The sequence below is a fragment of the Rutilus rutilus genome, assembly GCF_951802725.1.
Source record: "Rutilus rutilus genome assembly, chromosome: 8".
NCBI lineage: Eukaryota > Metazoa > Chordata > Actinopteri > Cypriniformes > Leuciscidae > Rutilus > Rutilus rutilus.
The window spans coordinates 11,464,276-11,489,624 of NC_140222.1; the positions used below are offsets into that span (position 1 = coordinate 11,464,276).

The 25,349-nt window shown below is 41.0% G+C and overlaps 1 protein-coding gene across 4 annotated transcripts in view; it reads right to left on the bottom strand.

Moving 5' to 3' along the window:
• LOC311294950 (uncharacterized protein) overlaps positions 1-16,559 on the bottom strand; it is a 35,916-nt gene extending 19,357 nt beyond the window's left edge. The window contains exons 1-3 of one of the 4 annotated variants that reach the window (XM_084416071.1): positions 16,341-16,479; positions 11,012-11,121; positions 839-1,240 (exon numbers count right to left, since the gene is read on the bottom strand). In XM_084416071.1, coding sequence (XP_084272197.1) covers positions 839-1,205 — 367 coding nt within the window. In that variant the 5' untranslated portion in view covers positions 1,206-1,240; positions 11,012-11,121; positions 16,341-16,479. Of the gene's footprint in view, positions 1-838; positions 11,122-14,618; positions 14,684-16,340 lie in introns of those variants that run through there. The other 3 variants (XM_084416069.1, XM_084416070.1, XM_084416072.1) reach the window with 3 other exon arrangements.
• Positions 16,560-25,349: the final 8,790 nt, after the last annotated feature.

The following is a 25,349-nucleotide window of genomic DNA, read 5'->3' on the forward strand; positions in this document are numbered from 1 at the left end:
GTAATCACAGTACATTAAGAGAATTGTTTTGTATTACAAGTTTTCTGAAATGTTGTTTAAATATGTAAGCTGAAAACAGACAGTAAATAAAATGTCACCCTGTTGTAGGATTAAAATGTTATATAAAATGGGTGAATGTAAAAAGCTTCAAAATATAGATATAAAACTGTTAAGTTTAAAGCTGCTGAAGTGGAGATTTCTGACTCAGGAGAAAAAAACTCATAGATTTTAAAGATATGTATTGTAATTGAAATCTACACAAAATTGAATAAAATAAACACTTAAATGTGTGTTCTGGATGCTTTCTTTCAACTGGTCTGAAATTGACAAAATTAAAAATTGACCAGTGCATGAAAAAACAATGGGCTTGCCTGCATGTAGTCTTTGCCTTAAAAATTAAATACTTTTATGATACTTATATAAATATTTTAATGCATCAATACATACAATACATATTGAAAGAGTATGTAAAACTATAATGCAGGACATTTTTAAATCAAAAATGTATTCAAGGTGCATTTAGATGAGGCAAATGACAGTCAAATTGTAGTTTACAGTTATACAGCATTCTCATTTTAAACACAGATTATTTAGAAATGAAATATATATGTATGTTTAATAAGAATTAAACGATCACAGGTGTTGTTTTCATATCATACAATTCATATCTAACTGAATTGTTAGATATGAACAATAACATAGAGGAAAAGACAATAAACAAACATGTCTGAATGTCACCGTTCAAAATCATTTATTTACAGTATTCAATCTGTAAAATACTTTATTTATATAAAATACTTACTTTAAATAACAGGGTTAATAACATTGAGTGACTCACCAGTGACAGAAACACTGAATGTTTTTATGGTGTCATCATGAGTGCTGCTGCTCTTTCTGATGATTTTTGTGCTGTCACACTTGGCGTTTCTGTTCAAGCTTTGTCTGGTTCCTGAACTCTTGCTTCTGATCAGCTCTGTTTCATATCGTCCAGCATGTTCAGATCTGATGTTCATGATGGTCAGAGATCCGGTCTCATAGTCCACCTCCAGTCTGTCTCTGAATCTCCCGTCTTCTCCATCAAATAAACAGCTCTTACTGGCCTCTCCACTGATCAGAGCTATGAGAATGTTGTTGAAATACCACAGCATCTTGTCATCTTTTCCTTTGGTAACACCAGTGTTTAGAGTAACAGAATCTCCCTCCATCACTTTCACTTCATCTGTTTCAGCACTGAACACACCTGAAGACACAAATTAACAGTTATTAGTCTCTCTCTCTCTCTCTCTCTCTCTCTCTGTGTGTGTGTGTGTGTGTGTGTGTGTGTGTGTGTGTGTGTGTGTGTGTGTGTGTGTGTGTGTGTGTGTGTGTGTGTGTGTGTGTGTGTGTGTGTGTGTGTGTGTGTGTGTGTGTGTGTGTGTGTGTGTGTGTGTGTGTGTGTTTGTGTGTGTTTGTGCCCTTGTTTATAATACATTGTGGGGACCAAATGTCCCCATAAGAATAGTAAAACCTGAGATCACCTACATTGTGGGGACCAGCCAGCGGTCCCCACTTTTCAAAAGGCTTATAAATCACACAGGATGAGTTGTTTTGAGAAAGTAAAAATGCAGAATGTTTCCTGTGATGGGTAGGTTTAGGGGTAGGGTTAGTGTAAGGGGACAGAATATACAGTTTGTACGGTATAAAAACCATTACGTCTATGGAGAGTCCCCACAAAGATAGTGAACCAGACATGTGTGTGTGTGTGTGTGTGTGTGTGTGTGTGTGTGTGTGTGTGTGTGTGTGTGTGTGTGTGTGTGTGTGTGTGGTAGAGAAATATTTGCAGCATCAGATATTTTGACCCTGGTAAATAGGGGAAATATTTTAACTAATAGATATCAGCATATTTCCTCTGTTGAGTAATCACAGTACATTAAGATAATTGTTTTGTATTACAAGTTTTCTGAAATGTTGTTTAAATATGTAAGCTGAAAACAGACAGTAAATAAAATGTCACCCTGTTGTAGGATTAAAATGTTATATAAAATGGGTGAATGTAAAAAGCTTCAAAATATAGATATAAAACGTACTCGGTTACTAACGTAACCTCGGTTCTCTCTAGTAGAGGGAACGAGTACTGCGTCTTAGCTAAGACGCTGCGGGAAAAGTCTCTTTTCACGAATATTGAAGCAAAAAATTATCCTTAATTTTAATATTTGTAAAACGCATTTGCAGCAGTATGCAGCCATAGGCAAGACGGCTCGTTTGCTCATTGGCTGTTCTACTAGCAAATGCATAAGCCTATCGAGCGCAGGCTGATGCAACATCAGACCAATGAGGCCACTTCCCGCCGACGCGGGCGTGGCCTAGCCCTATAAAGGTAGCTCGAAAAGGCTGACTCACTTGATTTATTTCATCGAAGAAGCGAACCAAAGTGAATCGTACGCACGGCAAGGAACGCAGTACTCGTTCCCTCTACTAGAGAGAACCGAGATTACGTTAGTAACCGAGTACGTTCTCTTACGAGAGTTCTCTCGTACTGCGTCTTAGCTAAGACGCTGCGGGAACCCAATGTAAGACGCCGTGCGTGCAGGGATTAACAACCATAAACCTGGAGGCGAACCCAGGATTTACAGTGCACAATCACCAGAGGGACTCACAGAGAGTCCTAGAACAGGAGGAGGAACTCTCCGTTCTGATATGTGGCTGCGTCCGCAGACGCAATATATGACATCACTTAGACAAGACACCCTTGACTAAAGTGGGAATATGGGTCTTACGTAATACTGCCCGTAAGATAGTAGTAACGCACTGCGCTTGTATTCTCAGTGTTCAATTACACCGATAACAGCTTAGCCTGCAAAGCGGGAACCTCAAGGTTATAAAACCTGATAAATGTAGACGGCGAGGCCCAGCCTGCCGCCATACAAATATCCTGTAAAGATATCCCACTAGACCAGGCCCACGAAGAGGCAACGCCTTTCGACAAGATGGCGCCAGTGTGTGTGGCCTGCCGTCTTATCCTTCAGTTATTCTGTCTGTTTGTGCTGTTTACGTCACTCATTGTTCAACATGTTGACTCCTTACTGGTGTATGAGCGCCAAAGTTTACTGGATCTTCGACCTACTGTTGAGTTTGATTACGGTGGACAAAAAACATTGCCACCGTTCCTGTCTGAGATCCCAGCTTCCCTCTGCCGGTTTACCTTACATCACCAGCGTAAGCGATCTTTTCCGGGGTAAACGCAGCGGACGGCTGGTGAGAATGAAGGCTTCCCTGGCGCACATTTCAATGATCCCCTGGTCCAAGTACCGAGCGGTGCCTCGTCCGTTTATTTCTCGCCGATCGCTAGACCCTGTCGACGCCTGGTTGGTACCTGTCGTCGGACCGGACGAGGAATTCCAGGCCCGTGCTCCTTGCTCTCCTCGTCTTCGTTGGCGTGGGGTGAACCTGCGAGACCTGCGACCTCTGTGCCGGGTCTCTCGGAAAGACAACAACATTAAAGCCCTGCCGGCCCCTGCCAGGATTGGCTTAGTAAATGCTAGATCACTAGCAAATAAAACTTTTATCCTAAAGGACTTTTTCACCTCCCGGGGACTGGATTTCCTATGTGTGACTGAGACTTGGTTGAGTGTTGGTGAGTCCAGCGTTTTTTCTGAGTTTTTACCGCATGGTTGCAGCTACTTAAATTCCCCGCGGTCGTCGGGACGAGGAGGAGGAATAGCAATTGTTTATAAAAACACTTATAAATGTAAACAGAGATTTTTATCAACACCTTTTAGCAGTTTTGAACTCTGTTTATTTGAGCTGGGTCGTTCTTATACTGTATTATGTGCAGTGGTCTATCGGCCTCCAAAATACAATAAGGACTTTATAAATGAGTTTTCTATTTTTCTGGCTGAAATAATGCCGGAATATGACCGCGTCCTCATTATTGGGGATTTTAATGTCCATGTGTGTTGTACTGACGCCCCAATGGTAAGGGATTTTTTGTCTCTTATTGACTCTTTTAATCTCACGCAGTTTGTGTCTGGCCCCACGCATGAACGTGGACATACACTTGATCTTATTTTATCTTTTGGGTTGCCTGTTTACAATCTAGAGATCGGCGACGCAGTGTTCTCTGATCATATGCCAATACTATTTGAGTTTGCCTTGGACTATAGTACAAACAAACCCTGTACTGTTGCTCGGCCCTGCCGCATTATTAACTCTACTACTGCTGTTAAATTTTCATCTGTTTTTAATCAGAATTATTGCATACCACAGCATATGTGTGATCCAGACGAGCTCTGCTCATGGTTACACTCCACCTGTCAATCTGTTATAGATACTGTGGCTCCATTAAAAGTCAGGCAACCGAAAACTAAATTTGAACCATGGCTAAATGACACGGTGCGTGCTGCTAGACGCAAGTGCCGTCAAGTTGAGCGTAAATGGAAAAAGGATAGACTGCAAGTGTCATTTCAAATGCTACGGGAATGCTGGCGTCACTATCAGTCAATTGTGAAAGATGCTAAAAGAATGTATATCTCTGAGATCATTTTTTTGAACAGTAATAAGCCTCGCGTTCTATTTAAAACTATTGACTCAGTTATTAATGTTCCACAAACTGTCTGTGTTGATGAGGCTTTTTTAATGATAAAATCACTTCTATTAGAGCTCTAATTTCACCTTCTGCCTGTGACCCCTCAGTCTCTGTTATCTGCTCTGCGACATTTGATAAGTTTGAACCTGTGACTTTGTGTATGTTACAGGAGATTGTTGGAAATTTGAAGCCCTCAGGTTCACCACAAGATGCTATTCCTCCTCGATTCTTTAAGGAGGTTTTTTCTACTATAGGACCGTCTGTTCTTGCAGTTGCTAATAGCAGTCTGTCCTCAGGTGTGGTCCCTAAAATTTTTAAACACGCTGTAGTGCAACCTCTACTTAAAAAACCTGGTCTTGATCCTACAGATCTTGCTAATTTTAGGCCTATTTCAAAACTGCCTTTTATCTCAAAAATCCTTGAAAAGATAGTCTGCAATCAAATAATGGCTTTTTTGAAAGATAACAATACCCTTGAGGTATTCCAGTCCGGCTTCAAATCTTTACACAGCACCGAATCCGCTCTTTTAAAAGTTTTTAATGATATTTATTTAGCCACAGATTCTGGAAATTATGTTGTTCTTGTGCTTCTTGACCTAACGGCTGCATTTGATACTGTGGACCATGAAATTTTGATTTCTCGATTGGAGCATTGTGTGGGCATAAAAGGTATAGCGCTTGAATGGTTCAGATCATATCTGGAAGGTCGAACTCTCTGTGTCAGCTGTGGGAACTCTGAGTCCTCTTCTGCACCTCTCTCTTGTGGGGTTCCTCAGGGGTCAGTTCTGGGTCCTCTTCTATTTTCATTGTATTTGCTACCGCTAGGCTCAGTAATTAGGAAGCATGGTATATCTTTTCACTGCTATGCTGATGATAGTCAGATATACATGCCGATTAAAAAGAATGACACTGTCAGTTCGCTAATAGAGTGCCTAGACGATGTTAAAGCCTGGATGGCTATTCATTTTTTAAGTTTTAATACAAATAAAACGGAAGTGATGATTTTTGGTGGTACAAATGGGACTAGTTCCATTGAGCTGGGTGCTTTGGCCCAATATGTTAAACCAGTCATCACTAACCTAGGGGTTAAAATTGATGCTCATCTTAACTTTGACAGCCAGATCAGAGCAGTGGTAAAAACAGGCTTCTTCCAGCTGAGGCAATTGGCCAAAGTGAAGCCTTTTTTAGAAAGACGACAATTTGAGACAGTAATCCATGCCTTTATTACTAGCAGGCTGGATTACTGTAACTCACTTCTCGTGGGGGTTAGTGGGTCTTCTTTAGCTCGTCTTCAAATGGTGCAAAACGCTGCAGCACGTCTCTTGACAGGAGTACGTAAATATGAGCACATTACACCCGTCTTGGCGTCGCTTCACTGGCTGCCTGTACAGTACAGGATTAATTTTAAAGTTCTTTTATTTGTTTTCAAATCATTAAATGGTCTTGCCCCGTCTTATATTTCTGAGTTAATACATCTTCACACACCCACTCGCTCTCTTAGGTCAGCCGATAAACTGCTCCTTCACGTGCCCAAAACAAAACGTAAACTCAGAGGGGATCGAGCCTTTGCTGTGGCAGCTCCAAAATTGTGGAATGACCTGCCTCAGCCGGTAAAACAGGCCACTTCACTTACTCATTTTAAATCTCTTTTAAAAACTCATTTATTTTCCTTGGCCTTTAACACCGGGAGTTGACATTTTGTATGTTATTGTTTGTTTTATATGTTTTAATTTTAACTTACTTCACTATGTATTTTATAGTGCATTAGCTGTGTTATGGTTTGTTTTGTACAGCACTTTGGGCTACTTCGGTCGTTGTAAAGTGCTTTATAAATAAAGTTTGCTTGCTTGCTTGCTTGCTTCGTGGAGTGCGCTCTGACACCCAATGGGCACTGAAGACCTCTGGAGGTGTATGCTAACGCTATGGCGTCAACTATCCATCTGGATAGGTTTTGTTTCGAAACAGCCATTCCCTTGGAACGTCCACTGAACGAGACAAATAGTTGCTCAGTCTGTCTAAAGACAGCAGAGCGAGACACATAGGCTCTTAAAGCCCTGACAGGGCAGAGAGAGCTCAAGTCTCCTTCCTCTTCTAACACCGGCAGGGCGGACAGGGATATAACCTGAGCCCGAAACGGCGTGTTGAGGGATTTCGGCACATAGCCGTGCCTAGGTTTGAGTATGACTCTCGAGTCACTAGGCCCAAACTCCAGACACGACGGGCTCACCGAGAGCGCGTGCAGGTCCCTTATGCGCTTCACTGAAGCAAGGGCCAGCAAAAACACTGTCTTAAATGACAGATGTTTGAGACTAATCGTCTGGATGGGCTCAAAAGGGGAACCTTTCATGGTCTCCAGAACCGTAGAGAGGTCCCAAACAGGAACCGACGGGGGTCTGGGAGGGTTCAGTCTCCTAGCTCCCCTGAGGAAGCGGATGACCAAATCGTTCCTTCCTATCGACTGACCGAGCGTTGTCTCAGCGAACGCTGCGATAGCCGCCACATATACTTTGAGCGTGGATGGGGCTCTGCCCTTATCCAACAGCTCTTGAAGGAAGGAGAGAACCTCCGTTACCTCACAGTCGAGGGGTGAGCATCCCCGAGCCACACACCAACTGGAGAATACCGACCACTTTGAGGCATAGAGCCGTCGAGTCGACAGTGCTCTAGCCTGAGTGATAGTATTTAGCACTCCTACTGAGAAATCAGCGGGTAACCGTTGAGAGCCCACACGTTAAGGGCCCACAACTTTGGTTGAGGGTGCCAAATCGAGCCCCTGGCCTGCGAGAGAAGGACCCTTCTCAATGGCACCGGCCATGGGGCAGTGTCTGCTAACTGCATCAGCTCTGGAAACCAAGGTTGGTTCCTCCAGAGTGGTGCTACAAGCAGCACTGAGCATTTCGTTTCCCTCACTCGTTCTATCACCTCTGGAAGGAGGGAGACGGGGGGAAAAGCATAAAGCGGGCAGCGCGGCCACCTCTGGGACAGCGCGCTTTCGCTCTTGGAAAAGAACGCGGGGATGTGAGCGTTTTCACTGGACGCGAAGAGGTCCACTTCCGCTCTGCCAAATCTCTCCCACAGCAGCTGGACTGTTTGTGGGTGTAGAGACCATTCGCCCGCGGGAATGTTGTTCCTGGACAGCCTGTCTGGACCCACATTCTGTATCCCAGGCACATGAGCTGCTTCAGCGAGCGCAAGTTGTGCTGAGCCCATACCAGGAGGCGTTCCGCCAACCTGTACAGATCTCGGGATCTGAGACCGCCCTGGCGATTTACGTAGGACACCACAGACATGTTGTTCGAACGGACTAAGACGTGATGGCCCTTGATATGGGGACGAAAACGTATCAGCGCGTTTTCTACTGCCAGCATTTCCAGACAGTTGATGTGTCGGAGCTTCTCCCGTTCTGACCACAGGCCATATAACGGTCTGCCCTCGAGCAGCGCTCCCCATCCCGAGGTGGAGGCGTCCGTAGACACCACTCTCACTCTCAAGGAAGTCCCCAGGCTTGCACCTGTTTGGTACCAGCCGTTCACTGTCCAAGGTTCTAGAGCTGTAACACAGCTCTGGTTGACCTTGAGGCGCAGTCGACCAGAAGTCCACGCTCTGCGTGGTACCCGCGCTTTCAGCCAGAACTGTAGGGGGCGCATGCGGAGCAGGCCCAGCTGAAGAACTGGCGATGCTGAGGCCATGAGACCTAGCATCTTCTGAAACGTCTTGAGCGGGAAGGACGCGTCGCAGCGGAGAGATCTCGCTGCACGCTGAATGCCGAGCGCGCGCTGTGACGACAGCCGCGCCGTCATAGACTGTGAGTCCAGAACTATACCCAAAAACGAAATCGTTTGACTGGGGTTCAGTGAACTCTTCGTCCAATTGACTCTGAGACCGAGATTCTCGAGGTGATCGAGTAACATGGTCCTGTGCTCCACGAGCTCTGATCGTGAATGAGCCACAATCAGCCAGTCGTCCAAATAGTTCAGCACTCGCATGCCTCTGAGTCTGAGAGGGGCGAGCGCTGCGTCCATGCACTTCGTAAATGTGCGAGGTGCCAGGGACAGACCGAATGGCAGGACTGTATACTGGTATGTCTGACCGTCGAAGGCGAATCTCAAGTATTGCCTGTGACATGACGCTATCTGTATTTGCTGTACAGCCCCCGTTCGCTTTGAGCATGAGATACAGGCTCTAAGCCCCTTTGCTCATCAGTTTTGAAATTTCGGCTCGGAGTAGGTGTGCTACTTTCGAATTCACCGTAGTTTTGACACGCGCCGTAAAGCGGGGAGGGCGTCGATAAAACTGTAGCGAGTAGCCTCTCTTTATAATGCTTAGCACCCATTCCGAAACCCCTGGAAGCGCTGCCCATGCATCTGCATGGATGGCTAAGGGTTGGATGCGAAGCGCACTCTGTTGGCTGAGCAACGGAGGCGCTTCGATGTGCTGTAACACAGGCGTTATGTCTGTGGCATTCGAGGCGTGGGGCGTGCTGATGACAGCGGGCAGAGCGCTCGTCCTCGACCCCGCTATGGCGCTTAGCCGAGTGAGGGAGGGCTGAGCGAGTCCCGTGGGACTCGTATCGTCTGTGAGTAAATGTGGGCTGGAAGCGTGCACCTTTACTACTTTTGGCGCGTTGTCTGTCTGAGCAGAACGAACGTGCACGGGTTTCGTTTTTACAGAAACCGTCAGACGTGCGTGACATAGTGTTCGTGTGCACTGAGGAGTGGGCACGTCTACTATGCAGTGCGCGCGATCGACTTGAGTCGATTTTATGGGCGCGAGCCCTGTGTGAAGGGCTGTGCTTGTGTGTACGGATGGGCACTGAATAGTGGGCATCAGCACTACATTTATAGCACCATCGGCCGTGGCCGGGTGTAGCCGTGAAACGGCTTTTGTGTGCAGGCAAACAGGCACGGGTTGTACCACGTGGTTGCCTGCTGCAAAATACATGTCTGCAGTCGCCTCTCAGGGAACTGGCAGAGCGATTTGTATTTGGCGGCATAAAAACTTTTTGCCATCTGAGCGGGGATCGAACACAAGTCGCCCGCACGAAAGCCTTAGAATCTACCACTGGACCACAGTGGAAGACACATTGACTTTCTGTTAACGCCAGTGTTTGTTTGCAAGCATGCGGGTAGCATGACATGCAATATCAACATTCTCAGACGCACTCGACCTCGCCGCGGTGTTTAACCGAGTGAGGGAGGGCTGGGCGAGTCCCGTAGGACATGCAATGTCTGTGAGTGAATGTGGGCTCGAAAGAGCGGGCACATTTACTGCATTGAGCGCGCTGTCTGCCTGAGCAGAGCGAGTGCGGAAAGGCCTCTTAGCAGTAGAACGGTTTTTGTGTGCAGGCGAACGAGCACGGGTTATACCACGTGCTCGTCGGCTGCAAAAATTCACATCTGCAGTCGCCTTCCAGGGGACTGACAGAGCAAATTGTATGCGACGGCATAAATTTTTCAGCCGGCGGACCCGGGAACCGAACCCGGGCCGACTGCGTGATAGGCTATGAATCTACCACTGGACCACAGGGGAAGACACATAGACTTTCAGTTATCGCGAGTATTAAACACACTTACTGCATTGAGCGCGCTGTCTGCCTGAGCAGAGCGAGTTATCGCAAGTATTAAACACACTAGCGTTCATTTGCAGGTATGCGTGTAGCACAACATGCAATACTGACATTTTCAGACGCCTGAAAAGTGCCAGAATGTGAGAAGAGAGGATAACGCCCGGTCTCAGCGGGGCTAAAGCACTCCATTCTCTTTTCGCCAGTGACGCACGGGAACCGTAGAAACGGTGTTCGGTTGCAGCCAAGCGGGTACCACGCGCTTGCTGGCTGCAAAAATGCACCTCTGCAGTCACCCTCAGGGGAGTGACAGAGCGAAGCATTAGCGGCATAATTATATGCGGCCAGACCGGGAATCGAACCACAGTCGTCCGTGCGAAAAACCTAACACTCCACCACTGAGCCACAGGGGAATACAGGTTTTTGGATGCGTTGAGCGTCAACATTCTTCAGCGTTTGCTAGCAGGCGTACGCTTGCTGCAAATGACATTTCCAGTCGCCGACAGGGAACTGGGAAATGTAAGAGAAAAGAGGCCAGTACACAACGAACACACTTTTCTCCTTTCGCCGGTGAATGACGCGCAGAGGCAGGGTAGTTTTTCTTGTGACGTAAAGAAAAACTAACCCAGAACCGTCCGCATTCAGGAGGAGCAGCCTCGGAGAAGGATGCCAGGTGAGTCCTCAGAGTCACCATAGACAATTGGCTCGGAGTGGGGGCAGTCGCCGCCAGCGAGCGCGAGAGCGAGAGCTGCAAGATCCTCTAGGAAAGGGAGGGCGTCTTGAAAAAGACGCGAGCTCTTTTACGAGTGTGTGTCGCGGGGCGAACACACACACACACACAGAGGAACAGAAAAGGATATGAGCGCCGGAAAGCGCAGCAGGTACGGCAGTGGAAGGCGGCGAAGGCCAGCGACTTCAGATGGCTCGTCCCGCTGATGTGCTTGCACTCAGACGACGCTTGCTTCTATCCGAGATCCAGCGATGTGAGAGGTTCGCTGAAGAGATGAAAAATCAAGTGAGTCAGCCTTTTCGAGCTACCTTTATAGGGCTAGGCCACGCCCGCGTCGGCGGGAAGTGGCCTCATTGGTCTGATGTTGCATCAGCCTGCGCTCGATAGGCTTATGCATTTGCTAGTAGAACAGCCAATGAGCAAACGAGCCGTCTTGCCTATGGCTGCATACTGCTGCAAATGCGTTTTACAAATATTAAAATTAAGGATAATTTTTTGCTTCAATATTCGTGAAAAGAGACTTTTCCCGCAGCGTCTTAGCTAAGACGCAGTACGAGAGAACTCTCGTAAGAGAACTGTAAAGTTTAAAGCTGCTGAAGTGGAGATTTCTGACTCAGGAGAAAAAAACTCATAGATTTTAAAGATATGTATTGTAATTGAAATCTACACAAAATTGAATAAAATAAACACTTAAATGTGTGTTCTGGATGCTTTCTTTCAACTGGTCTGAAATTGACAAAATTAAAAATTGACCAGTGCATGAAAAAACAATGGGCTTGCCTGCATGTAGTCTTTGCCTTAAAAATTAAATACTTTTATGATACTTATATAAATATTTTAATGCATCAATACATACAATACATATTGAAAGAGTATGTAAAACTATTATAATGCAGGACATTTTTTTAAATCAAAAATGTATTCAAGGTGCATTCAGAGGAGGCAAATGACAGTCAAATTGTAGTTTACAGTTATACAGCATTCTCATTTTAAACACAGATTATTAAGAAATGAAATATATATGCATGTTTAATAAGAATTAAACGATCACAGGTGTTATGAAGAAACTGCATCACTTTCGCCTGCGATTTCCAACAATACAGGAAGAAGTTATAAATAAGTGTGTGTCCTTTTTATGTAGGCCTATTTTGTGAAATAACAGTAAATGCCACTTTATTTCTGTATGAATAATACAATCGAATCAAATGAATTACTATTATTAATGTATCACTGTAGAGGTTTGAAATCTTGAGATATGCAATGGCTTACACTAATAACTATCTAACATTATTCCAAGCAGCTAGTTCCATTTGTAGTGTCTATTGCTAGCCCAGCAACACAGTTCAATAAATCCACTTCAGAAACGTTGTTGAAATAAAAGATGAAAATCTCCGGTTTGAGGGAATGTCAGTGTTTGACGCAAATATGACGTTGTCAGGAGACGTTGGCTTGACGTTGTATTTTGGTTAGTAAATACCACAACCTAAAACCAACCAAATATCAACGTCTAATGATGTTAGAATTTGATGTTGTCTGGACGTTGCCATTACGACGTTAAGATGACGTTGGGGTTTGGTCACCATACCTCAGACTGAATGTCAGTGTTTGACGCAAATATGACGTTGTCAGGAGACGTTGGCTTGACGTTGTATTTTGGTTAGTAAATACCACAACCTAAAACCAACAAAACTTCTACGTCTAATGATGTTAGAATTTGACGTTGTGTGGACGTTACCATTATGACGTCATAGAGACGCTGGTTTTTGGTAACTTTACAACACAACCTAAAAACAACAAAATATCAACTTCAGCTGACGTCGGTATTGGACGTCAGCTTAACGTTGACATTAGACGTTGAGGTGATGTTGAATTTTAGTCATCCGACGTCGCAACCAAAATTCAACCGAATATCAACGTCATATGATGTTGTGTGCCAGCTGGTATTCCTTGGTTTCCAATTTACAAAAAAAGAAAAAAGAAAGAAAGAATGTGAGCTGACTAATACACTTATTCTAGTTGCTAATGAAATAAAAAATTCTTAATAAAAGTAGCTAAAAGTTAGCAGTTATCAGGTAAGAAAACCGTTAGCTTCCACAGCTCTCAAGATCTGAATCACATAATAAGAATCAACATAATGTAACCGGAGTTGGCCGGTTCTTAAAGAGGCAGTACACTATTTCACCAATATGTACTAAATCCTATAAGAACATGAATTCTAGTATGCTTTTAACCTTTTAAGTGTTATTTAACATTTTAACCATTACATGAACTTCTAAATGAAATTATTTACCTTTTTAACATTAACTCTTATTCACAATACTATGAATTGTACTTTGGCCTCTACAATCACATTTTGTGTTAATTAGCTCTCCAACCACTGTTACTGCAGGTAATAACTCTAAACTCACTGTAGAGGATTGCTTTATCTTTCCTTCTGTGCAGGAGTGGAATTTGAGTCTAATTTTTTTTGATGAACTGCTGACTTTTTATACTCATTTTAAAAATATTACTAGCTTTTTTCCATCTAATTTGATAAATAATAATGCAAATTATTTATATGGTACAGTACAGAGAGCAGACATGAAGCGAAGTGGTAGAAATTAGCAATTTAATAATAATATAGTTAAACAAAAATCAATAATTTTATGGATCATTACAAACAGAAAATAGTACAAACTTTGCTGAAGTGATTGTTTTAAACAAGTATTCACTTTAGATATTATTCAAAACATATTACTTAGTTTGAATAATGAAGTAGAATGTGAGTTTAGAGGCCCTGTTTGCGGGGAAAATCTTAATGGACGTTTCACTCATTTCCTCCACTTCTGCAGTTATTTTTCTCTGTTTGCATTCACTAATTTCCCAAAGTCATCTTGAATGTTAAAATTTTAATACAACTGAAAAATTTGAGAGAACATCACATAAGCTAACTTCATAAATTGATGCTGATTTTCCTAAAATGTTTTAGTCACCATAATGGCGATTAGTGATCCCCTTGGTTGGGCACTTGGAACTTCATTTATACTATTGTAATTCTCTTCAAACTGATGCAGCGATTGCAACCAGAAATCAGTTATTCGGTTTCAAAGGAGGAGAAGTGTATGTGTGTATATATATATATATACTGGTGTATATATATATATATATATATATATATATATATATATATATATATATATATATATATATATATATATATATACACACATAATGATGTATAACATAACTATATTTTATGTCAATTAATGATCTTTTTTAATTTTGTTGCTAACACTTATGTCCGAAACACCTTGTAAAACTTTTAATTGTGTTGATATAATCCTTCTATATTTGTGACAATCTTGCAATTGATCATACTTGAGTCACACAGACTTCAACATTCACCCTGCAAAACACAACAATGGTAACAATTATATTTTATTTAAAGTAAATTATCAAGTACAATTATCTCTACAGTTCTTTTTTAGTCACTAGAACTCTTGTGTAAGTGAACTATATATAACTAAGCATTTGTCAGTACCACAATCTATTCCTATTTCACTTTACTTGTTTTTTAAGGCAATCGGTTTGCATGTTTTTTTTTTTTTTGAAGTAAGTCCAACTAATTCGATTTTACAGTGTATGAAGGAGTGATCCAGCTCTCAGATTTCATCAAAAATATCCTACAGTAATTTATGTTCCGAAGATGAACGAAAGTCTTACGGGGTTGGAACAACATGGTGAGAAATTACTGACAGAATTTTCATTTTTGGGTGAACTAACCTGTCACAGTGTCAGGTTTGTGTTCCCTCGGTGTCCACTAGAGCAGTGGTTCCCAAACCTGTCCTGCCGGCACCCCAACACTGCACGTTTTCTTTGTCTCCCTAATCAAACACACCTGATTCAACTCATCAGCTCATTATCACATGGGTTAATGAGCTGATGAGTTGAATCAGGTGTGTTTGATTAGGGAGACAAAGAAAATGTGCAGTGTTGCCGGCAGGACAGGTTTGGGAACCACTGCGCTAGAGGTCCTCTTCCCGAACGGTGTCCTACACTCTGTTACTACATTTCCCATGATGCTGTCTGTCACTGAGTGTTCATTGTGTTCAGCTGTTTCTCGTCACCTCGTTTAGCACTTGTGTATATATACCCTGTCAGTTTCAGTGTTTGTCACGGAGTCCTTGTTTAATGTCCTCACACTTCTGTTCCTGTTTGCTGCCTGTTTTTGTTCGTGTTTTATGTTCTTGGATTGACTTATTGGATTTTGACCATTTGCCTGAACTGATTGTGAGTATGGATTACCCCAATAAATTAACTGCACTTGGATCTCTCTCTTTTGTGTGTGATTCGTGACATAACCCTGTAAGAAGTAAGGGAAGGGTGAACTGTTCAAAACTACTGTAAAAGTTTTCACAAATTAAAATACTGACTTTAAGAAGTCAGGGAAGGGTGAACAAATAGAAATAAAATAATGACATGTATTTGAAACAAAAAAGCTTGTTGAATTGCACTAATTGGGGAAAAAATTACATTCTTGCATTTTGATGCACTTTTAAGGGCTTGCAAAATGTTCTGTCTGTTTAAAAATACTACCTATGATATTCAACAGGCAATTATCAGTCTATTTTATTTCATTTTACAAATTCGCTTAGACAAATTCAGTGGTTCAAATTCGACAGAAAATTCAACATTTCACATTCAGTGAACCACTGTATTTGTGGAAGCAAATAAGTTAAAAATAATGTACAGAACATTGCCTGTCGAATAGGTTGTATTTTTAAACAGAGTATTTAATATGGATTATTGAAATTTTAATGTTTGTAAAATGTTTTGAATTGAAATATTCACAGCTGAAATCTACAACCATGTTGAATTTCAGTCCATAAAAATGCAAGCCCTAAAAATACAATGCATTAAATTGCAAGCATGGTTAATGAAATTCTTTTTTAGCACAATTCAACAAGCTTTTTTTGTTTCAAGTACATTTGTCATACATTTTCTTCCATTTTTATCTGGCTAAAACTGTACTGTAAAAGTTTGCTCAAATCAGAATCGTGAAGTTAGGCAGTCAGGGAAGGGTTAACTGACCAAAAATACATTGTGAAATATTTCACAAATCACAACTATAGGCCTAGTCTGTTTGAGTATGACCCGACTGGATATTCATGTTTAAACTTGATTTATCTAATGGCTTGGTCCGACTCCGTTATTGGCACAGCCTGTTTTTTCATTATTTCACAAGACAAAGAGGACAGAGAAACACAATGAAACGCGATAAAATGCGATAGTGAAAGTTTTCACACATCAGGCTCAATCTAAACTAATGATTTTGTATTAAGGTTTGTGTTCATTGAAAATAGACGTTCAACAAGAACGCTTATTTTCCACATTCCTTAGGCTAGGCTAGCGGACTTATCAAACGACTTCTCTTTATAGCTTTGATGTGAAAAGTTCTTTGCTCGTTTTTATAGACCAGAAGAGAGACTGTAAGAAATGTCTTACCTTGGTCGAGTAATAACGAACACAGTGTGAGCAAAATAAAACGAAGCTTCATTTTCACCACTTTTCGTCCAAAAATGAAGCCATATATGGTGACGAAGTGAAACTAAACACTCGGTCCTCCCTAAACGAACTGTAGAGCGGTGACGAGTGAAGAAAAAAAAAAAAAAAAAAAAAATGATGTAACCAAAAAGCGCCGTTGCTCTGTTCAGTCTGTATACTGAAATTATGATGTATCAGTGAATTTTATTGCTTTTTCAACTTTAATAAAACCGTTAATCAGTATTTATCTATAGGGAAAGCTGTTTGCAGCATGCACACATAAAAAAAAATATATAATAATCACAGTTGGCATATACAAGCAATAATTTAAACCAAATAAATCTAATTTAACCAGACCAGCTGACTACCAATAAACACTAGAAGAAGAATTTAATAATGTAATTTATTGGGGGATTAAAGATATTTGGATCTGTTTTTCATGCATAAGGGATGCCTCTTATCATTCACAATGTTTTATTCAGCATTTATTTACATAGTTTTATTCGGCACACTCTGCTGGGGTAAGTTGTAACAATTAGACAAAATAAGCAAAACAGTGGCCACTTATGCTTCAAAATCAGGTTTATTAAACAATCCAAAAGAACAATAGAAAACCTTCCCTGTCTTTCTGTGATTGACCACAGCTCAAATCCACTTTCTGTTTACTCAGGAGTTTGTGCTGTAAATTTGTATACGAGAACAAACTTCATTAGTGGTATTTATGCTTAATAGACACTCGACTGCAGTGTAGAACATGTAGATCTAACAAACAGTGTAAATTTGTCTGTGTGAGAATATTCTCAATCAGAGTAACAATGTTGAAAAATCGGAGTGTTTTTTCGGAGTGCAGGCTTTGTGGGCCGAGACTGAATACAGGGCACATTTCACACACTTCCTTTGGCTGTGAGATGTCGTTCTACAGAAACGTCCACTTTTGCTATAGCAAGATGTCTTAAAATTGATTTTTTTTTTCTAACATTTAAACTTAGACCACATTATTAGATTACCCATCTAATTAGGTTTTGCTGCAGGGGGTGTCAGGGAGACGTCCCTGTTCACTGCCCCACCACCATGAGACGTTCTGGGTTAAGGGGCGAAACGTCAATGAGCGAAGGTCCCCAGCTGAAGACTCTGCAGCAAACCGTGCGGTATGCGGACAGGGTTAGGCCTGCCTCAGGGAAGAGGACGCCTCTGCCATAGTCCACCAAAGGCACTGTTGGAGGTGCAACAGGCCTAAGGCCCAGCAGAAAGACCATCTCGCTGTAATGAATAATCCTCATATACCTTTAATAAGAATGGTGCTATAAACTGTGATTAAATAGCTTGTAAAACTCTGAGCTGAGTCCGTCTGTTCCGGGAGATTTGTTGGTTTTTAAACAGTTAATAGCTTCCTCTATCTCCTTCATAGAGGAGTATCTCCTAGTGATAGAGGCGTCACAAAATTGTTTATCTAAATCACTCAACTGGTTTATATTAGGTAAAGATTTAAAGAAATCATTCATATGTTGTTGGGAAAATTTAGAAGTATACAAATCACTATAAAATTCGAAATTTGGCACAGAACTTTGCTATACTTTTAGGGTCATCACTTATATTACCATTTGTCATTAGTTTTTGACTTTGGTTGTTTTTAGCTTGCTGTCTTTCCAATCTGAAAAAATACGCAAAAGTTTTGTTCACAAAGGTTTTGTTCACCCTCTTTAATCCATTTTTTGCCTGATCTAATAAATGCCCCTTCAGCTTTATGTTTATATATGTTGTCTAATTTGCACTGTAAATCAAACAATTCTGCTTTTTCACAATCAAGTAAATCATCCACATTTTTAGATAAAAGATTGGTGATTTTGCATATAACAGAATTTTCATCAGTTTTTTTCTTTTTTGCCAAATCAGTACTAAATCAGTACTAAAAGATTTTTGCCAATTTCAAATTTAGTAAATTCCCAGTTACTGCTGTAACTATCTCCTCTCTTGCTTTATTCCAATTTTTGTGAATTATCTTGTTAATTTCATCTTCTACTTCCCTGTAAGAAAGAATGGAGTTGTTACGTTTCCAGTAAGAAGAGAATCCGTGCACATTGTCAGAGGCAGGAAAATGGGTACGAATAAAGACTCTTGTGGTCATAAAATGGTGATGGCAAAATATCAGGCATTGCATAATTCTTTAGAGATAAGCCACATGTCAATTCGGGATTGTGAGGAGAGAGTTATTACTCCATGTGAACATCTTTTGCGAGGGATGTAACACTCTCCATCTATCGATCAATGAGAGTTTTTGCATATACATTTTCAAGTATAAACTGGTATTGTCAGGGAGTTTTGGAGGCCATCTGTCTATGCTGCCATCTAAAGCAACATTAAAATCTCCACCAAAAATAAGCATGGAATTTGGGTATTTAGTTAAAGGAGCTGTATATAAGAAATCTATTTCAGTTACTCATAAAATGGCCCTGATGTGTCACTAGACATTAAGAAATCATGTTCATTTCAAATACTTATATCACTGACAACAGTAGTATGGCTAGGATATTGTCATTTAAAAAGTGGACTTGCAGCCCTCAACTGATGTTGATGTTGTCATGTTGTGTTTTGGCCTGACGCGCCTCCCTCCACCTATCTACCAATCACGAAGTCAGTAGTGTTTCGGGATCCGGGTTGCCAGCTTTGTTCTAACCTACCCTAACTCTAGTCGGATAAAAATGTCTAACGTTACTAAATCAAAAAGACCTCGTTATAATTCAGAAATTCGTCGTGACAAAGTCCGAAATAAAACCAGAATTTGTATTGGAGATGCTTTTGAAAGATGGAGACGGCTGAAAACGGAGAAGAATTTGAACACAGACGCCAACGTTGCTAATTTTCTCCTGGACAGGTAAGATTCATCTATGCTTGTACTTGATGTCAATGGACATTTCATATTTTCATGACAGTCGAACAAAGTTATGCATGTTCGTGCAAAGTAACGTAACATTAGCTCACATGGACGTATGCTAACATTAGCAATGCATTATAGGAGCCTGTTTCTCTGTCATTATGCTGAGACGCTGAGGAAAACAACATTAGCATGCCCATTATGGCAATTTGAAACGTAATTGAGACAGAAGCCTAACTTTACCTCTGAAAAAATTATTTGTCATTAGTTCTTCACGTACAGTATATCGTGGACTACGTTACACATGCTGCAAGTTGACCTGTATGACCATTGAAGCAGCCTACGTTTCTGCTGAATCCTGCAGCTTATCTGGCAACCTCGAGTCAGGGGGTAGGGGGAGGGGATACACCGCTCTACAGTATTTTTAAAGTGATTGCAGTACCAGTTTTGGCCACAATCCTACATACGGTTCCTTTAATAATTTTAACACATGTTCCTCTAAATGACTAATAAAGGCTTAATTTTCTTTCTGCTTGTTATAACCATAGACACAAACAAAAATACACGTCAAATTTGAGTTTTCAGCAAAGAGACAGATATAACGTCCATCTAAATCACTTACATTATGTAACACCTTCCCTTTAAACTGATTTTTTAAGATGCATACACCAGCTTAATGTGTTGTACCATGAGATATCCATATGTCCAGTCCCCATTGTGACCTCCAGAAATTAAGATCCTCTACGGTTGAGTGACATTCTTGGAGGAAACAAAAATCTGATTTGAATTGTTTGAGATATAAGAAAACAGCCTTTCACTTAGTATGATTTCTTAGCCCTCTAGCATTTAAATAAACAACAGATAAGGACATGAAGTAAAAGAAAGGAAATTGAAAAGAAAGAAAAAACTAACAAAATTGAATAGACCTTGATAAGCAAAACAAGTAACTTATTGTTAAAGGGGCATTCCACCCATTTGAACATTGTTTTTTATTTAAAGTGGGTCATATATGTAGTCGAAATGTAAAATAAATTTTGAATTTGGTGCCTTCGTGACCGAGAAAAGACAAAAAGTAACTTCAGGACGCATTTGTATGAAAGACAACAACTCCCATAATGCACCACATTGCACAGCTCCGCAAGCCACTCCCACTAATCCAGAAAGCGCATATCTCCAATAGCATCCAGCTGCAGCCCCGCAGACTCACCTCCGGCTAGACACCACTGGCTGGACACCAGTGGATAGACAGCCTACCTCATTTCCATTTTCTCCGTCATTTCCGTTTCGCCGCTAATTTCCGTTTTCACCGCTGGATGGACAGCAATTTTATTTCCTATTTTCACCTCTGGATTGACATATATTTAGTTCTCACCTCTGGATGGACAGTATATTTATTTTATATTTTCACCTCTGGATAGACAGCATATTTATTTTATATTTTCACCTCTGGATGGACAGAATATTTATTTTATATTTTCACCTCTGGATGGACAGAATATTTATTTTATATTTTCACCTCTGGATGGACAGAATATTTATTTTATATTTTCACCAGTGGATAGACAGCATTCTTTGCAGGCTTAATTGCACGTCTTTTCCGTATTGTCATTTTACTTTTATGACTTAAAATATATAATATAAAAGCTGTGTGCAAATTGAAATATGATCTTTATCATATCTCTTTACATAAAAAAATTCTCAATAATATATTTAATATTATAACATCAATAATTCATGCAAACTGCATTCACAAGAACCACCTTGAAAATATAATCAGATCATATCACTATTTTTTGTGACTTAAATTCAGCCTCGATCAATGGACTATAACGTTTTGTCAATACAACAGACTTGTACATGTTAATTGACCACAGTTTTTTGCCTTGCCCATTTGGATATTCAATTCTTATTTATTTATTTTTTTTTTGTAAATGTAACCACTTCTGTTTTTAATATATACGTAGATTCACATGATCAGACAATTTACCAAACAATCCAGATCAAATTAACACTTCATGGTTTTGCAATATTTATTGGAATTTACACAATCTAATTAGTCTCTATTTCAAGAGAAAATAAAACATGAACAGTTCCAAATAAATTATTGCACACTGTGCACACCACACCTCATTCCTGCCCCCTAAAACTGGCAGTCTGGGCAATGCTCAGGAAATTCAGGGTCTGTATAAAACCCTCGCAGGTCTATGGCGTTATTTTTTAGTCAAAAGTTATGAGCGTGTAAGACATGCTCACGAGCACATTATGTTATTTCATACGCGCAAAAGTGAACCTTCGGCTGGCATGATAAAAGTACTCGCACACAAATTCAACAACCGAGAGGTGTACAGGTAGCTGCGAGCGAGCGCCTGGCATAGCCTACTCTCATAGGTTAACTCTGCTTGTACAGTGGAATCCTGCTCACGCGCAGCGGGCTTCTGCTCGCGGAGTGCTGTTTTGCTCGCGCAGTGGATTTCTGCTCGCTCAGCTGATTTCTGCTCCCTCGAGTCTACACGACTTTTGACAATTTGGGGGCGGAAACCAAGGAGGGCACTGACCCTCTTATGATTGGTCACTTTCATCATGGAAAATCTTGGGAAATCCTAACCCCGCCCACCTTCTGACGCAGCGCGCGTCACTCAGCTCGCCCTGCTACTCCGGTTATCTCTGTATATTTTAGGCAACGAAATATGTGATAAAACACCTTACTAACTATTTTCGTTTTCATTTAAAGAAATCTTAAACATGAAAGCCACACAAATGTGGTTCAGGCAACGCGTATTGATTATATTCACTGCACATAACGTTTACCTATGATCACGTGCGTGAACATCGCACTACAATCGACTACTTTGGACTTCAACCGAAAACAGGATGTAAATACAGGTATGAGCGCTGGCCGAATTAACTTCATTTTTATTCATATCTTTCACGTCAGATTCACCCGTGTTAACTCTAAAGGAATTACTCACATGACGTGTGTACTAATGACACATCAAGGATGTTAAGAGGGTAAAAGCAGGTTTAGAATATGCCCCATTGAAGTCAACAGGGTGCAAATTTTAAAAAACTGAGAAGAATAGAGTAAACTTTATAGTTCCTTGGCTGCATATCCATAGTCCTTTATAATTTTTCTTCATATTTTATAGTCTATATACTTTTTACATGTAGGCTATATAGCCTACTTGTTTATTTACCAACTTCTATTATTATTTATATTCCTTTTAGAGATGCACCGATTGATTGGCTGGTATGGATGGGGAAATGAAGCCTCATGAATCACTGAAGCTTTCCCAAGCCCCCAATGTTTCTGAAAACATTGAAGCTTCCCCGGGCGCCGCCATTGGCTAGCAGACCATCACCTGCTGTTAGCATCCCATTGACTCCCATTCATTTTGGCGTCACTTTGACAGCGAATAACTTTACATCTGAGGCGTTTAAAGACTCCATTTGTCCATTATTTATTTCTAAAGAAACACGAAAATGTATAAAAGGCTCCATTACCTTGTATCTTACGTTATGGCCCCGTATAAGCAGTTTTTGTAAAAATAGGCTAACGATTGCGTCATACCCACGCGACTCTCTGTCGCACAGTAAATAATTACCGTATGGACAGGAGGAGAAGCTCGCGCGCAATAGGGGGGACGTGGAGGCAAAGTGACAAAGTAATTAATCAAAATACTTAGAAAACGTTACTCCTGCTCCTAGCTCATGGACAGCTTCTACTCACACTCTCCGTCTCTGCAAGATTCGGAAGGGAATGATTGAGATTTCGCTTGGCACAGCTGCTAGAAGACAGACGGGTTGCTCACGTCACATCTACGTCGTCAAGCTCAGTTCGAGACTGCGCAGTACGCTCGACCATCAGGAAGTTACTGCTTCTAATTGACTTCACTTGTCTCCGTTGAATCCAATGGGGTCGCTGTGTCCAGTTTATATACGGTCTATGGGCTTTCCCCTGACTGTTCCGGGAAAAGATTCAAAGCTTCGAGAGTGTCGAGAACAGCGCGCTGAACAGCGCCATCTGTTAGAAGCTCTGGCAGATGAAGCAACCACAACACACTCCAAAGTTTCAATGTTATGTGTACAAATAAAAGCCTTACATTCAGTGTCATATGCAGAGGTGGGCACAAATACATCAAAAACTATTTTGTTACAAACTACAAATACTGGCTCATGAAATGTAACAAAATAAAATACAAAATACTGATGTGAAAAATGTATTTAAATAAAATACAAGTAATTAGTATTTTAAAAATACAAAAATACTCCAACAATAATCTTAAAGATAGGGTAGGTAAGAATTGTGTTTGTTTTGTTTGTTTAAACTGTTTTTATATACCAATACATAATTAAAATGTAAGTGCTCTGAAAAAGAGAGTATAAAATTCGAGTGACTGTAGACCTTTTAATCGGCAATAAACACAGCTCATTATTTCCATCCGGGACGAAACAATTGATTGGTTTGGGCGACTGTCACTCTCTCTCGCAACCAATGGCTACCACCCCTGTTGCTACAAGATCTGCCCATATGCGCGCACCCGTTTGATTTGAGGAGTGCAGAGGCGCGGATCTACGAAGAGTAAAATTATGGCAGAGAAAGAGCATTCAAAATTCAAAACGACCTCCTCTGCTTCGCCCTCGACCCCGGACCTGTCCTCGAACCGACGATGTGGTACTTGTCTCTGGAGCGTAACGTTAGTCCTCATCAGAGTCAACAATGTTTTCATCATGGAAACTCTTACATGCAAAACACCGTATATATTATGAATCTTACATGAAATTCACCTTCATCACAGTGTAACTGATGGTAATGGAAAAACATGTATTAATGCAACCTGTTTTTAGCTTTGCCTTATAAATATAGCTCGTTACCTATAAATATAGCTTGTTACCGAATCAAACAAAATGTATTTTAAACTTTACCAGTATCAATATGCTAGCTTGATAGTGAGTACTAAAAGCCATCTTATTTGTTTATATTTATAGTGATAAAGTTAGGTATTTTATTACATGTGATTCTGACATGATGTCACTGCATGCACTGTGCTCCTTCCTCTCCGCTCGTCTCAGGTAAATAAATGCGTCTTCCAGCTGAGCCTGAGCGTTTGGCGTTGCGCGTTCATGTGTTTTGGGGGCGTGGCTTTGGAAGGAGCTCAGAAGGGAGGGGGTGGGAGTGAATGGAAATAATGAGCTGTGTTTATTGCAGATTAAAAGGTCTACAGTCACTCGAATTTTAAACTCTCTTTTTCAGAGCACTTACATTTTAATTATGTATTGGTATATAAAGACAGTTTAAACAAACAAAACAAACAAAATTCTTACCTACCCTACCTTTAAGTCTTCTTTCTGGTCTTCTGGTCATTTTTTTGAGAGAGATGCTTATGGTCTCGTCCGTTTCAATGATCTATGCTAAGCTAAGCTAAGCTAAAAGCGGTACCGCCAGACCCGGAGATCGGCTGAATGGTTTCGAAAATGGTAAAACTCAACTGTTTAACTCTGGGGGAGTTGTAAAATGAGCCTATTTCTAAAAAAAGTGGAGTATCCCTTTAAGACGAGCAGTGCCACTTCTTCTTCTGTGTTCAAAACTCATTCACTTCTTGGAGGGAGCCCGGTCTACAGGGTGTCACGTGATTTTCGTGCATCTAACCTGGCCATTGCCATTGCCAACATCAGACTGAAAATATGGCAAAATCATTTACTATGGTGATAAGCATTATGGTGATTTTTCTTAAGTATTTAAGTATTTGAAATACTCTAAATACACTCCCTCAAAATATTTTGTTACAAACTACATTTTATTTTTTCCACCTCTGAAAAATACAAATTACAAAATACACTAAAGTAATTAAATACGTATTTAAAATACATTTAATTGAAATACTGCCCATGTCTGGTCATATGTAACATCACTACTGGCTGGTGACCGGAATTGGCCGATTTTCACGTGATCGGCCATGACGGGCGACTGGCCGGTCAGTCTGACATATACCGATTTTATGCCGGTCAAATGCAGTCGGGCGCCGCATGATTAACCTTTTGAGCGGTACGGTCTCATATGGGATTTTTATTTCTGTGTCCCTGAGAGTACGGCGCCACAT